Source organism: Cygnus olor, chromosome 7 (assembly GCF_009769625.2).
Source record: "Cygnus olor isolate bCygOlo1 chromosome 7, bCygOlo1.pri.v2, whole genome shotgun sequence".
Lineage (NCBI taxonomy): Eukaryota > Metazoa > Chordata > Aves > Anseriformes > Anatidae > Cygnus > Cygnus olor.
This window is the reverse complement of record NC_049175.1, coordinates 17486320-17502484: the sequence shown is the minus strand read 5'-3', so window position 1 is coordinate 17502484 and position 16165 is coordinate 17486320. Positions and strand designations below refer to the sequence as shown.

The window sequence follows — 16165 nt, the reverse complement described above, 5'->3', positions numbered from 1 at the left end:
TCATTTTTGTTACATCCATGTGAGTGTATAACTTAGGAGACAAGAACTGGTTGTAGACAGATGTAGCCAGACTTACCAATTCAGCTTTGAGACAGAGCATAGCTACACAGCTCAACATTCATCCCTCCCCTCTTCCCACCCACTATTCCACACCTTTAACTGTCAAATCCACGCAGATTACAAAGGCAGCAATCTTTATTTTTTGAGACACTTCTGTGCTCACACATAAAATACCCCCAAAACATAAGTTTTGTTTAAAAGTTAACTTTGTAACTGTCAAAGGAAAAGACTGAAGAAGAAAAGAGGACAAATGACAAATTACAAACTGTATTTTGTTCAAAACCCCAGCACAGGCAGAAAAGTACTCTTCCCACCTTCCTTTGGCCTCTAACTTTGAGCTCTCTGTAATAACTGGGGTCTCCTGGGTCCCTCTGCATTGCTGCCTAGAATCCAACAACCCGACTGATTGTGCAAGCTTGAGGGGAAGTCCTGAAAAATGCTCATCGAAACATGTTGCGGTGTTTGCATATGGGGTTGTCTCATCACTCTCAGCCAACCCTCAATTATGAGCCATTGCTTTGCACACAAATGTGTCTTCCTCTAACAACAGGGCTCTTCTTACTGGCACCCTTCTGGGAGTGAATGGAAACATGGAAATAAGGCCCAACATAACCTCTTAGTGGCTGGCAATTTCACAAGATGGGGGGGGAGATCTCACATCCCACTACCCCTTTTCCCAAACATGCTTTACCACTGTTCAACTTATCCTGGCTATGCGCTCAGCATACTGCTCCATAAGCTAAAATTAACTTAACTCACCTTACGAAAATAATGTAGTTGGGAGATATATATACTTTTTTTAACCAACTGTGAGTTTACTAGAAATAGTAAAGAGGGCAGTCACAAAACTGGAGGGAAAGCAAGACCTCTCAACAGCAGCAAGCCTTTAAGTTATCACAGTTGCACATGAAATCTCAGTTTAGGCTGCAAGTTACTGAACTTGAGATCTCATTTGCCATACAGAATTAGTGCTTGAAGCTAACACTTCAAGACAAACTTTATTTGCCACAGTGCTATAGGAAACTGACATTTTAATTCCTCAAAGGGACTTAACAGGTAAAAACAGTTCAGAGAGCAAGTGATCCAACCCAGTAAAGAAATTTAAGGCATCAGTTACATTCATCTCATCAACTAACAAGCTGTATGGCACATTGCTGTGTAACCATAAGCTGGCACATTATATGCTCAGCGAGAACATGGAGTAGTGCCACACCGCAGTCAGAGCTTCCAAGAGAAAAGAAACTCACAGCAAGAAGCAGAGCTGGGTTAAAAAAAAAAAAGGACCTTGTTTCTTCTGTCTCCTTAAGAACTCCCACTAAACCAAAAGACTTCTTCAAATATGATAACCTACCTTTTGCTGTCTTCAACCCCCAGCTACATTCCCAGCATAAGCAGTACCAAAGGCAGTACTAAAGACCTTGGCCTTTTTGACAATAGCACCCAACTTGTAACTCCAAGCCATGTGATTCCTCAGCTACTCAGGTGTGTCTATACTCTGCTCCTTTAACTGCTCTAGTTAGTAGCCTCAATAGGAATGGAGGGAAGAGGAAGGTAAGAATTTGTTGCGATGTGAAACTGTAGGAGAAGGAAACAGAAGTGAAATCCTGCCACACTGCATCTATAAATTTGAAATGTCAGATGGGGATGGGGATTACAGCCAGAGTGTTCAAATGAGTTATTCTTACTGTAATAAGTTTTCCAGTGCTTGCAATTTCACATGTCTGATTAAAACTACCTGAAAACGAAACAGGTTAAGTTACAGGGAAATAAATTCTTTCTTTACTAGATGGACAGGAAATTGGAAGGAAAAAAATCACTATCAGCCTTATAAAATTAGACTATAAAAAAAATTAAAACTTGGAGGTCACCCTAGTGTCATCCAATAACACCAGCTCAACGATGGTTCCGTATTAGGGCCTAAACCAGAATTAAAAATAAAGGGGGGAAGCGTCCAACCACTCTCCCATATCCCCATACTGGAACTTCCTGCTCCGCAAGGGGCTGTAGAAAGTGGCATTCCAGGACGGCTCGTTGATGTCCACAACATCCACATGCCCATCCAAGTGATTCTGGTGAGCCGACGGTTTACAAATACCCAAGCATTCTCAGTCACTTTCAAACTTGACTGAATTGACTTGGGTCGATATAGTGCCTCCACAGTAGCTGCCTCGTTTTTTCTTAGTCTTCTCATGACGAAAAGATTTGCCCTTAGTGAATTTCAGGATATTGTTAGCCTTTTCTCCCCAGTCACCAGCTGCTCCTTTCTGTGAGATGAACGGGGAGAAGAAGAAATTCGTGTCAATACTAATGACAGTAAAGGCAATGCTTTGCACATCATCCTGCCCAGCAAGTGCCAGTACAGGATCACCAGAGCTGACGCCACTCCTGTGCACCTCCTGACAGTGCTCATGCACTTCCTAACAGCACCTCCTGGTGGAAAAAGTTCCCACCAGAGGACTGCCCACAAGCACACCAAGGCTGCTCTGGTGACCTACATTTGCAGAGGTCAAGTGTTAGCACTCTGAGCACTACCCAGCCATACCTTTGCATCAAATGAGTTATCAGCAACACGGGCATCCACCTCAATTTCTTCTTCTCTTACACGTCGAAAAGGAGAAGCCGGCTGTTAAAGAAAATGAGATACAGTAAGTGCATACGTGCATGTGCTATTCCCTTGGTGGCAGCCTCCTTCCCTCCTTGCCCTGCAAATATGGAGCCCTGTACAGGTCACCTCAATCCTTAACCATTTCTCAGACTCATAATCCTTTCTGTTCTTCAGATCAAGCAGCACAGGGACAAGCACATCCAATCAACCTTTGCCAGAATAACATTATGCACATATGTGCATTAACCTAGGCTTCTCCAGACAAGATTAAAGTGCTTGAGGAAGGGACAAAAATATAAATAATTTCTGTGGGCTCCACCCAAAAAAAATTCCACAAAAAAACATTATTGGTTCAGTAGACAAAGACGCCTCTCCTACCAGTCAGCAGTCTGCCCTCACTCACCCGTTTCACCTTAGGAACTGTGTGTGGTGTTTTGGTTTTGATCTTTGCCTTTTTACTGTCTGGTGTCTCTGACTCCTGAACATCTTCCCTCTTCTGTTTCTTCCTGATCATGCCTGTTAGATGTAGAGCAGTAAAACTTCAAAAGGGAGTAACTGCAGCATTGGGAAAGGTAATAGCATCTCTCCCCTAAAATGCAGTGCTGAGACATGTCAGAGTCAGTCCCTGCATTATCCCACCAAGAAAACAAACACCAACAGCTATCCTGGGGCAGCAAGGATTTTGCCATCTATCCTAATGAATAATTACCTTTATATTAATGACTTAGTGAACTCAAGAAAGTTGTCAGTTAAAATTTGCCAGTTCTTGGAGTCATCATGTATATACTCAAGCACACCTCTACTGCATTCAAAGTGGTTTCCCTCCTGAATGGATAAAGATTGTGCACTGGGACACCTGTGGTGCCCCATTCACAGCACAGACAAGGGCCCTCCAGTAGTCTGCCTTGCTGTCACTAACAATCTTCTGCATGCACAGATGGCAACCAGCAACAACTGTACAGAAGCGTGCTCCATGTTAGCACAAGTTCCATCACCAGCAGATATGAGATACAGACAAAAAGGAACAAAATAAAAACTGGTCCTTCCCCCTCTGTACTGCACTGGCAGTTATAATAGGATACACAAAGCAGACAACACTGTTTAAGAATGGCTCCCATTGATGTTTAGCTCAGTAACACACTGACCAACAGACCCAGTTCCCAGACTATAATACCTCCGTTTGCTTTTCCTTTCTCCTCTTCAGAGCTGCTTTCACTGCTGCTACTGCTGTCATCTGCTGGCTTAGACTTCACATTGTTTGCTGTTGATGTGGATCCTTTTGCTTTTTCTGTGGAGGCAGTGGTCTGAGAACTGTTCTGTGCCCCTTTCCCTGCCTTTTTGGGTTTCTCATCCTCTTCACTGGAACTATCAGATGAGCTGCTACTACTGCTAGAAGCAGCCGTCTTCTTCCCTACAGTTGCTTTTGCTGCCCCTGGAGATTTGCTGGCTGGTTTCACTGCTGGCTTCTTTTCCTCCTCACTGCTTGAGCTCTCAGAGTCAGAACTGCTTGCTTTGGGTGCTGGGGTAGGTTTGGACACTGGCTTACTCGCTTTGACAGCGGATTTAGCTGGAGGGGCTTTCTTCTTTTTCTCATCCTCAGAGCTGCTGGAGCTGCTATCTGAATCAGAGCTACTTTGCGCTTTCTTTGCAGTAGGTTGTGGCTTCTTTGCTGCAGGGGTCGCTGCTTTAGTTGCGGGCTTCACAGGGGTCTTCTTGTGAGAGCTATCGGAATCTAGAACAGGAATCAAAATTCAAGACTCAGCCCTATTCAACATGAAGGTAACAAATTCAATGCTGACACAGTGCACTTCTCTAGCTGCTCAAAACAACACTGCAATGGGTATTTCCCTGTCCAACTGCAGCCTCATATACAGGATAGAAACAGAGATTTAGGAAAGTACAACATGCAGGCAGTAATTCTTTTCCTCCTATCCCAATACCTGAGCTCTCTGAGGAGGAGCTGGAGTCCTTCTTTGCCTGTCCAGGCCTGACAGCTGCTTTTGCTGGTTTGGAAGCATTCTTTACCAGAGGTTGTTTAGCTGGGGGCTTATTCACTACTTTCTTCTCATCTTCAGAGCTAGAATCTAAACAAAAGGACATTCCTCCAGTTAATAATCTTATGGTGCAAGTTATTTGAGCAATGTCATGTGCATAACTCATGGGAAAATAAAAAGCAAAACTGGTTGTAGCCTAACACTGAGACACTAGATAACTGGCAATAAGCAGTATTTGATGAATGGGCAGGGGACAGCATTTGCCTTTCTTTGTTGGGAGAATTGGAAATAAGGAGAAGTTTAAGTTCTTCATTAATTCACGCAGTAAGCCGCAAATATTTGGAGAATAACATAAGAGAACAGGTATGGAATAAGGAACTGGAGAAGTACAAATATCACCAAAAACCAGCTCAGGGAGAAGAAACAGAGAAAAGTGCTAAAGATCAGAGAACAGGCAAGAAATTACAAGATACAATTGTCAAAAGGGAGGATACAGTGAGGAGGCAACAGATCAGTATCTCTTTTTAGCTTTCTATTTCCTATATCAGATGTGCTTAGTATTCTAAGGGACTGGAAATTTCTGCGTACAAATACTTTTTTCACAGCAATCTGGAATACTACACCTGATCTATTCCAACATTTCTGAACACCTTCACAACAGTAAACAAATCACTGTTAACTTCTGAAAAAACTAGGCAACAACACCAGAGAACACACAGAATTCCCGCTACTTGTTAAAAGGCCATACAGTCTACTGCCAGCAGATAGACAGGCTGCTATCACCCACAACCCCTGCTGTGGCATTACAGATTTTGAGATACAAGAATCAGGAGACCCCTAAACATGGGGGGAAAGTGTATTGCATAGGGAGCCCATGTGTGAAATACAGCGTTGCAAACCCTAAACCTGATCAACAGAAAACACAAGGCATGCTGTCCCATATTTCTAGGGCAACACTAGAAGGCATCTTTTGAGTCTGTTTTGAAGTTGGTATTGTGATAGTATTTTTTAATTTCCAAAACTTCCCCCAAAGTCCATAATGGGATAAAGTGAAAAAGCTTAAGATATGGATCCTCAAAAAGTAACCAAACACCTTCCTGGATAAACTTATTAAACACAATGTTCCCACCCTCCCAACCTAACAACGTGGTCTTAGCTGGTGCCTCACAGTCAAGCTCCACTCTGTGATGCAGGCTGTTTTTCAATTTCAGACCTTGTTAGCTATGGGGACTGCAAAGCTTTCAAGCTCATATGCTACAGATCTTTGCAGATACACCACTGCACACCAACTTGGCCAATGCAAACATTAGCAAAAAGCAAAACTATTTGTTGAATTACCTGAATCACTGTCTGAACTGGATTCCGCCTTCTTGGTAGTCACAGCTTTGTTTTGGGGGCCAGGGGTTGTTTTAGCCACTGCTGCTTTGCCTGCAAGAGCAAGTCTAATGTTAATAGGCCACATCCACACCAAACCTTTGACCCGAAGTCCAAACCTTTCCAGAAAGCTCCCTATTCAGTACGCCAGTCATTCAGACAGCATATCAGAAGCCAAGCAAGGACCTGGCCAGCTGCAGTAATGGACCTGGCTCATTCTGGCTAAACCAGATCCCAATGACTTTTCAAACCAACGTGCGTAAATAACCCAATCCGCACAGCTCATATCCAGAGCTCATACAGTGTTATGTGTGGGACAGCTTCAAATTACCCAATCTTCCAGAGAAACAAATAGCAACGTAGATCCATCATATGGCTTTTTCAAGGAAGCCAAGAGACTGACAGAGCACTGACTGCATCACACAATACTTCCTTTGCAGTCTCTGCTCCTCACAGCATACCTGTTCCTCCCTTTGGGGGCACCTGCTCTGCCTCATCGCTACTGTCTGAGGAGTCACTGCTGTCAGCCTTCTTCACTGGAGCCTTGGCAAGGCCCTTCTTTGTCTGCGCAGCTTGAGGAGGTGGTACAGCACTGTACTGACCTAGAGAGAGACAGCATTCAGATGCCTGTATGGTAACGCAAGCAGCACGTTCAGTTGTTATAGTTAGAATAAAGCACTTCTGCTATTTGGCTCCATCTACTCCTCTTCTGTATCTTTGATTATAGATATTAGCTTATAATTTGAAAGGTTACACCCACTCCAATGCTGCACACCGCTTCTACTGTGAAGTTAATTCCCCTCTTAGGGTTTCAGCTGACCCTACTTTCTCTGAGGAAGTTTTCTCCTCTTCTGGAAGGAAGAGAGCTTCCATTACCAACCTTTCAGAAAAAATACAGATTTCAATTGTTGCTAGTTTTCATTTACTACTTTCTCAAGTCCTCTGGTTAGAGCACCAGACTTGAGTTTCAGTGCTTGATCCTTCACTCCAATCATCTCTCTACTGAAATCCTAAAAGGGCTGTATTAGATTGGACATAGGCCCATTTAGGTCATCAGCTGGACTACAACCTAACAGCCCTGGATACTTCAGGGAAAAATAAAAACGGCTTCAAGTGCTGCAGTTACAGAATAACCAAACCACAGACAAATTACCTCCCAAATCCTTGCAGATAGGAAACCTGCAAGATGGTCCAAGACTATCTGAACAGAAAATATGCAGTAAAGCAAGAAGCATCAGAATCTCTCCCATTCCCCGTCCCTTAATGAGGATGGGTCTGAATTTTAAACAGCACGCACAAAAAATCTGCTCTTTCTGCTTTATGATACTACCACTGCTCAGAGGCTTGTGGGCAGCAAGATTTGCCTGTGGCTGGCAGCTGGTAGTCCTGCTGTCCTGCAGGAAGTATCCTCCCACATAGCAGTAATGGTGTTAAGTACTTACCAGACTTTGGCTTTTTTTTTGCAGGTGGCTTTTCATCATCTGAGCTGTCAGAAGAGTCTTCACTACTGGAACTTTCCTTGGCAGGGGTAGGTTTGGTTTTTCCTGGACATGCCTGAGTGGCTACAGGTTTGGGCTGAGGTTTCTTGGGAACAGCCTTATCACAAGAAGAAAAGAAATATACATTAAAAAAATCGTATTACAGAAAATCTTGGACATGGAGTTGCAGAAAATATTTTAAAACATTCTCTAGTAGAAAACCCAAAATTACAGGTAACTAAGCACAAAGGATTCATGCAAAAGTGAACATATAATGGAGACTACAATATGGTTAAGATACAAGGAGATGTCTTCCTGTAGAAAGTAGCAGAGGAAAGCCAGGGCATAGAGAGAACAATTCCACTGTAGAAAGGAAAAAAAGCTGTGTAAGAGCCATAAATGCTGCACTCAGCATCTATGCACTCTCTGCCCTACTCTATTTATTTCAGTTCCAGAAAGACAAAGATATACCCAGTATTACTACATTTCTACAGTCTTCATTAAGTCTTTGACAGTCTAATTTACCTTCTTCGGTGCAGCTTTTTCCTCATCAGAATCTTCACTACTGCTGCTACTGCTGCTGCTTGGTGCTTTTCCATTGACCACCTTGGTGGTTGCCTGAGCAGCTTTACTTCCTTTTGAGAAAAATAAAAAGGGATACTAGAAAATGTTCTGGGAGATGAGGAGTAATTGCATTCAGTATAAAGTACTGTAGATAGAAAAACGCAAGAAAAGTCAATAAGGAACTATTAAGGCTGTACTGTGAAGCTTTTGCTTTACCCTTCTGTAAGTTTAGAGACAGTTTACAGAAAAACATCCATTTTAGCTGATTAGAAGTTCCAGGAACACAGACTAAATACCACTTTAAGCTTTCTTCAGGTCTGCTCTTTATGTGAAGACACTGAGATAAAAGCACAGCATTAGCAGTTCGGGTTGCTGATTGCAGCTACTTATGGCAAACAATACAGCATTTGTGACCTGATGTTTTATTTGCAATCAGTTCTACACCTGACCATGTTGGAAGCAGACTGTGCTGGAGTGCAAATGGCTGGGACAATAGATTTTCAGACTATGTTAACACATGTCTTAGCATGCAGGTATAACCTCCATCGCTCCTCCCCATGCTTTTTTTGTGCGCTCAGACTCACCATACATAACTAAGGAGGTACCTGCTTTAGGCGTTGCTGGTTTTGGTGGCTCTTTTTTTGGTGCTGCTTCTTCTTCTTCTGAGCTGCTCGAGTCAGAGCTGGAGCTCTCTGCTTTCTTCTGAGGCTGGGTTTTGGTTACAGCTGGTTTTGCTGCAGGTTTTGCTGCAGGTTTTGCACCTTTCTAAAGAAAAGGAAGAAAACTGATTAACCTTTGTAGCAGAGCAAAGAATAACAGGCTAATAAATGGGACATGTATAGGAAGTTCAAATAGCTGGAAATCTCACTGCCTAACGGTTAGTGTTTGAAAAAAATGTCTGGATAATGGCTTTGCTCTGGGAAGCCTCCCAGAAGTCCATGGGACACTTCCCTTGCTCTCCAGTCTCCAGTTCTGCCTCCTCAAAATGAGGGAAATCCGAGGTTGGCGCTGTGTTCTTCCCCTCTGGGGATGTGATTAAGACTGTGATTAAGACTGAAAACACTAAGTAACCCTGTTTCGTCTCCTGAAGTATGACACTTTTTCCTGCCTCCACTTCTCAAAACCATAAGTGCAGCAAGAAAAAGGAAGATTCTCTTTTTATAAATGTATACAAAGAAGTCTAACTCATTCTCATGATTTTAAAAACCTTCCTCTAGAAAAATAAAAACATCTTACTATGTTGCACCTGCAGCAGTCTAGGCCCTTCACAGAACAGGAAAAGTGAGCTCCATTTCAGAGAAAATTTTGCTGGTCAAATTTTCTATTATTGATCATTATCAAGTACACATTAAAGCAGCTAGAAGCTGACCTTTGCTGGCTTCTCCTCCTCCTCCGAGTCTGAATCATCACTGGAGTCCTCGCTGCTGCTTTCTGCCTTCTTGGCTGGAAGAACTGCTTTTGCCTTGGTTACAGCTGTTGCATTAGCTGAAAATAAAGGACAGCACACCAATTGGTAAGCTAATTCACAACTTTCACACACACATATCCTGCACATCAGGTCAAAAGAATATACTGAATTCAGTAAACAACGCCTGAACTCCGTAATACTGATCTTCAATTTTTGTTTGTCAAGCAGCATATGGCAAGAGACTCCAAAACAGGTAGGCAAGAAGATAAAAACAGTTCTAAATTCATTCAGTCTTACTCATGCATTTAAATGCGGACATCTATCAGAAAAAGAACACCCCATATAAAAAGGGTCCCCACAAACTGGGAGAACATTAATTGGCCCTGTACAACTTCCATATATATATATATATATACACACACACACATAAGAAACATAGACAAACAAAAAGAACCAGTGTAATGATGTGTTAAGGTTCTAATTAAGTTACACGTGGATAAGGAGCTCACGCTTACCTAGAATAAACATATACCACAAATGTAAGTGGGAACCACATGCAAGAAATTTGCCAGAAACGAGATCAGCATACAAACCAGTCCTTGGTAAGGACCCTGAACGACTTCACGTGAGGCACAGAACTGAGATGTACATGCAGGCCAAGAACAGGTTTCAAACAGACCCGTGGCCGGCCCCAGCGCCTTCCACAATCCTCACCTGGCTTCTTGGCCGGGGGCGCCTCATCCTCCTCGCTGGAGCTCTCCTCGCTGCTGGAGGAAGGCCTCCCCTTCGCCTGGGCTCCGTTGGGGACGAGCTTCCTTTTCTTGGCCGCGGGGGACCTGCGGGAAGGCGAAAGGCAGCGCTCCCACCGGCCCCGAGCCCCCCCGCGCCCAGCAGCCCCCATCCCTCACAGGACCGGGCGGCGCCCCCCCCACCCCTCACCGCGCCCCACTCACTGCAGCCAGTAGCTGAAGATGTCCAGCAGCGAGGCGTGGTTGGGGTCCTGCTCCTTCTGCGGGGACACACACACACAGAGAGGGCTCAGCCCCGCTCACGGGGCCGCCAGCCCCCCCTTTTTCGTCCTCCCCCCCACCCCCCCCCACTCACCGCCGCCGCCTCCCTGGCGAAGGCGCGCGCGGCCGCCTCGAAGCGGTGCTCGCGCAGGAAGCCGAGCACCAGCGGGAACAGGTCGCTGGGCACCGCGCGCCCCGCCGCCATGCTGCGCCGCCACGTGCCGCCTGCGCGCGCAGCGCCGTCACCGCGTAGCGGCAGGAAGGAGGGAGGGCGGGCGGGAGGGAGGGAAGGAAGGAAGGAACCCCGCCGCCGCCGCGGCTCCGCCCGCGGGTGAAGCCCCGCCGCCATCTTGTGTGTGGGGAGGGGGGGGGGAAGGGGGCCGGCCTCGCACGCTCGCCCGCCGGCAGGGGGCAGCCCCCGGGCAGGAGAGTAAAAGTAACGCCATGCGTCTAAGAGGGCTGTAAGGCTAGGGAAACCTACAGCACAGGTTTGAGCGATAACCAAGAGATGAAGTTGGGGATAAAGCTCACAGCAGATACGCCCGCAGAAATAGTCTAAGCAAGTACCAAAGGGCCAGGGGAGAGCTTAACTGGAGCTCCTGGGCTTATGGGAAAAGGGGTGGGGTGGATGTCACAGGTGAGGCTGGTCAGGACAACGGTGGCCTGTTTGCGTGTTCGGGGCCCTGATAAAGAGGAAGTTTAATTCAGCTGCTGTATAGTGCTGTGGTTTTAAATTAGTGGCTCTGGAAGTCGCTATTCTTGTAGTGTTAGGGAGGAAAAAACACCTTATGTAGTGGTGGGCTGTGCTATAAGCCTCTCCCATTCTGTTAAGGTGCTATTATGCATAGCGTAGAGGAATGCTATTCAGCTGAGGGCTTATTCAGTAAGTGCACTTTGTTTTCAGCCACTCCCATTATGGTATGCCCTAATATGGGTTGCTCAGATTTATGTTGCAGAAAGGAAACTTTCCAGGATCCACTTTTTCTTCTCAGTTTTTACAGTTTCTGCTTATTTGGGACTGTAAGATGCAGCCAGAAGCTTCACCTGTGAAACTCAGCACAAGTTTTGTGCTTCTTTGTGTTAGAAAGGAAAAGGCACAGCCATTGCTAGTAAAGTGTCCTTAGTTTAAGTTCTGTTATCTTCAGCAATTTTGCTGTGAGGAGTCAGGGAAAGTCCTGGCTGTATTTACTATATGCTTGTTTCATTGGTGTACTTCCATTGCTTCTCATGTGTTTAGTAGGCATCACCCTGTCCTGCCAGACCTTTGACAGTTAGGTCTGTTTACAGGTGTGCTGTGACTGCTTTTTTTTTTTTTTCTTTGGAGGTGTTCCCCTGTGTGGTGCCTGTAACTTTCCATGTGACCTGGTAGGGCACTGCCGTGCAAGGAAAGCTTCTATCTTGTTCTGTATTCCCCAAGATAGTAGTGATAGATTCTGGGATCTTAAAAGCAAACAAATTCAACTGATTTATGTAACTGCATGCAAATTCCTTGGTTTCCCTCTCCTATTTCTCATAGCTTTTGTCAGACCTTCCTGTTGGCTGGTGTATCTTTCATTAGATTGCAGAGAGAGTGTTCCATCAGCTCAGAAGAGAACGTTCCTGTGAGAGGTGTCTGCTATTCCCATTTTTTTTTTTTTTTTGTGGCAAAGAAACAGTGAAGAGAGATGGCATGGGTCTTTAAATACTTAGTGAATCCTTTCCTCCTTTTTTTTTCAAAAGTATATAGTAAAGTTGCTGTGCTATTTATGTAGGTTTGCAGAAGCAATGGCTCTGAAAAGAGCAATCCTTTTCTTTGCACAGGGCCGTTGAGAAAAATGCTGCAAATGTAACTGTGTTCAAATGCTGCTCAAAACTGAAGGAAAAAAAAGTTACGATTTGTACAGTCAACTGTGGGCAAGGGAACATGAGAGGCTACCTCTCTTTCCTTACTTCTTAATAAATTACAAGGTGTGTAAATTTTTCACTTAGGCCAGCCTAATATACTAGAGTGTGAAGAGGCTTTTGTCTCTTATTGGTCAAGTCTCCAGGATGTCCATGAGTTTGAATTCTACTTTGCATGAAACCATTAATATGGTAAAGTGAGGCTGAAAAACTAAGAATTTGGACAGTACTGAAAGATAAGGTGTAACTTTTGATAGACAAAATTTCTTTCTATTGCCTTTATGGGATCTCAGAGCAGATGGATTAGATCAGATCTCCCAGTGCGCAAGGGAGGCAAGAGAAGAGTTTTACCATTTTACAGGAGTTAAGGAGTGATGTGTACCTGTCTGCCATGAGAATCATCAGCTGAGCCTGTTCTGTTTCCCTACCAAGCACACAAATGAAATTGCCTCTAACATCAGTGCACTGTGGGTTTGAGCAACAGCTCCAGCAATTCAATCAGCTACAAGATCTGACCTCCGTATGGTGGATTTTGTGGGACGGATTTTCAGGAAAGACAAAGCAAGTGTTATATGTCTTCCTGTCAAGTGTAGCTTTAGTCAGTGCTGTAGTGGAAATGTGGTGGTAGGTAAGGCAGAAATCACAGAATTAGAAGCATTGAGATCAGGGGTTTGTCACCCACAGGGGAACTGGAGGTAATAACATACATCCTGTGGTGAATTGTCGGATGTGCTCTGTAAGTCCAGGGTGACATCTCAGCTCTTACGTTGCAGGGTGGGTTAAGGGGTAGTGCTGTTCCAGCGTGGGAGAAGCAGATCATGCAGGTTCCTAACTAAAAAAAGTAGTTCAGCGGGGCTCAGGTTTTCTCTGAATTAAAGTTGAGATTTGTTTTCCTTTATAGAGGAGGAGAAATTTGATATAGCATGCTACTGTGCATGGAGCTGCAGTCAGTGCATGAGGGCTGAGACCCAGAGAATGCAGAGCGATGACCAGGCTCTTCATCAGTAGAGCAATAAGGCATTTCTGTTGCTTTTTCCCAACCCACAAATTCTTCCATGCCTTGAAGTGAGACCTGCGTTTTTTGATTCTTAATGTATAAAGCATCTAGTTGTCATCAGATTTTTTTTTCAGGTGGAGGCTGTTGTAAAGGTTGCTGAAACAATGTACTGACAGTTACTTCACCTAAAGTCCTTTGGGGAGGCATATTAATTTTACTTTAGTGGCTAAAGAGGTTTCCTGTGAGCTTTGCATTGATTAAATAAAATACTCAGCACCCTAAGCGACACTGGTCCATATGGAGAAGTCCCATGGGTTCTCATTGAGCAAGAAGCTGATTCTAAAGCCTGGCAGTGTCGTACAAAGGGCTAGCAAAGGGAGAAAGAATTTAAAAGTTGATTCCAAAGAGTATATTGAAATCCTAACCTAATATCAGAGAGATGATTTTGAGATAATCTTTCGATGTTTTATGCTGGGAGTTAAAAGATGCACAGCTTTACAAGGGAAATAGCATGGAACAATCGTTATGGATATACATGCTTATCCATCTATTTTACTTTTATCTATTTCCTAGTATAGAGTATTATTCCATAATATTCAAAGAATTTGGATAGAGAATCTAGTTTCCAACTGATAAGTTTTTGTCCTTTACGTAAATCAGAAGTAGATTCTGTAGTTGCACATTTCTACAGCACCCAGCTGTTCTTTATTCTGTTGTACATTTTTGGGATTTGTTTGGGAAAGTCCTGTTTTTTTTTCTCTGTGTGCCTAAGTTTCTCATAAGGCTGTATCATCAGGGATTTTATCCTTGTACTTATTGTAGGAGCAAACTGCCAGTTTTTGGAAGACAGGCTGTGGCATGTAGTTACGTGTAAGCTTATATTAGGCTTTGGTTGAAGAAGGATTTGGAGGTAGCAGGAGAGTTTAATCTAACTTTAAAGATTGAGTTGATTAGTAGGAAACAGGCTTGGTTCCTTACCGTGTGCAGGTAGCTGACTGGTGTGCTGTAGCGTTAGTGTTTGTGACATTCAGCTACACGCAGCGCGTGCCCTGCCTGGACGTGACTTTCTTCCCTGGGAAACCAGATCGCAAGGGAATCTGGTTTTGCTCACTAAAGTGCAATGATGAGAGACTTCACCGGTTCTCACCAAAGAGGTGTTTCTGCATGCCAAGCTGTGCAGGTGGCTTTTTTTCTGCGTTTGCAAGGGAGTAGTCTGAAATAATCATAGGGGCAGACCCTGTTGGTTTGTCGTGGGGGACAAACTGCACTGAGCCCCGTGCTCTGAACTCCAGCAGAGCCTTTCTGCAGCCTATTTTCTCTGTGCTGAAACATGAGCGTAGCCATGTGGAATGGAGTAAATCTGAGTTCGGGCACCAAGGTGTGCTCACCGCTTGTCTTCTGTGCTTTCTCCTCATGTTTTCCACTTTCCCTGACCGTCCCCTTGCCGTTACCGCTCCCCTTTCACCTGCTCTTTCCACTCTCTCTCCCCTCCCAGCCCTCCGGCAGCGCTCTCCCCGCAGAGCCAGAGGAGCAGCAAGCAGCACTCGCTCCGAGCGCATCCCGGAGAAGACACGCAGGACTTTGCAAACCGGAGCCCGGCAGCACCTGGCCCTGAAACCCCTGACCGGGGCCGGGGCCGGGGCGGCGCTGGCGGGGCGGGGCGGGCAGGAGGCAGCCGCCGGCCGGGCCGAGGAAGCGGCCGCGGCAGGGACGGCCCCGAGCGCTGGCGCCCGTCGGCGGAGCCAGGGCACCGGGAGCGGCCCCGGGGCACCGGGAGCGGCCCCTTCCCCGGCGGCCCGCACCATGACGGCCCCCGGTAGGTGCCGCGGCGGGGGGGTGGCGGGGCCGGGGGGTCCCGCCTGGCGCGGCCGGGCCGGGAAGGGGAAGGGGAAGGGGGCTGGCGGCTGTGCCCGGGCTGCGCTCCGCCTCGCCGCGCTCCGCTTGGCTGCAGCTCGGCAGGTGCCGCGGGGCTCGGCCAAGCCTCGGGGCCCTGCCCCGGCTGGGAGCCTCCGCAGAGAGGTTTCTCAGCTCGCATTTCTTCCCAGATAGTGCTTCATCCCCTCCCGTTGCGTGCTCCCTCTTTGGGGTACGGCTTGCTGCTCTGTGGCACGGGACGGCAAGCAAACTGCGCTGGGTTGGTGTCAGGGAAAGGGTTTCGCCTGCACACGCGGGGTTAAAAGACAAGAGCAAACTCCGGAGGGAGAGGGGTTTGACCCTTGTTGTGTAATCTCGCTGGTGCCCACTCTGCAAGTTCCCCTCTTTGCGGGGAAGCGCGTGCGTTTTATCTAAAAAAGGAAAAGCGTGCCATTCGCAGGGTGTGAAGTAACGGTGGGGTTTCACTGACGCATGTCTCCTGGTGATGTAAAATAAGCTAAACGGAGACCTCGGGAGACTTGTGGGCAAAACTACTTTTCTCCCTAAAAACGGAAGGTGATTTCAGAGAGGCTCAAAAGTAGAACGACTTCACGTTCATGTATCGTAATGCAAATCTCACGTTCCTATCACAGAAGTTGTCTTCACCAAACTTATCTAGTTTTTCTATTTCCTCTCGCTTGTGTGCAGCGGTCTGAAGTGAAGGTTTTCCATTCCAGTCGGTTGCATGTTAATAATTACTGCGTGTGATCATTGTGACTTTGTTATGCATTCCAGCTAGGCGAAGAATGCGTTCATTTCCTCCTACATCACTTAAATACACACACTTCAGACACCGCTATCGGAAAGGTACAGCGGGCTTCTTTGAGTGGCCTACCAGCGGCTCCTGGTACCTCTTGCGAAGGTCTCTCTCATTTAAGAA

The 16165-nt window shown here is 45.8% G+C and overlaps 2 protein-coding genes across 5 annotated transcripts in view; one reads left to right on the top strand and one right to left on the bottom strand.

Moving 5' to 3' along the window:
* Positions 1-177: 177 nt before the first annotated feature.
* NOLC1 (nucleolar and coiled-body phosphoprotein 1) lies at positions 178-10846 on the bottom strand. Its single transcript, XM_040564218.1, has 14 exons — positions 10588-10846; positions 10437-10492; positions 10198-10319; positions 9445-9560; positions 8681-8840; positions 8037-8146; positions 7476-7629; positions 6495-6635; positions 5998-6087; positions 4606-4749; positions 3840-4397; positions 3069-3181; positions 2603-2683; positions 178-2324 (listed from the first exon to the last, which is right to left on the bottom strand). The coding sequence occupies exons 1-14, from the start codon at positions 10840-10842 to the stop codon at positions 2166-2168; spliced, it is 2259 nt and encodes a 752-aa protein (XP_040420152.1). The 5' UTR covers positions 10843-10846; the 3' UTR covers positions 178-2165.
* A 427-nt stretch (positions 10847-11273) lies between these two features.
* The window catches only part of PIK3AP1 (phosphoinositide-3-kinase adaptor protein 1), a 50829-nt gene continuing 45937 nt past the window's right edge, over positions 11274-16165 (top strand). For 2 of the 4 annotated variants that reach the window (XM_040564214.1, XM_040564213.1), the window contains exon 1: positions 11281-11376. Coding sequence is in view for 2 of the 4 variants with exons in the window: in XM_040564211.1 (XP_040420145.1) it covers positions 11334-11376 (43 nt within the window). In the remaining 2 variants the exon portion in view is untranslated. Of the gene's footprint in view, positions 11377-15039; positions 15188-16165 lie in introns of those variants that run through there. The other 2 variants (XM_040564211.1, XM_040564210.1) reach the window with 2 other exon arrangements.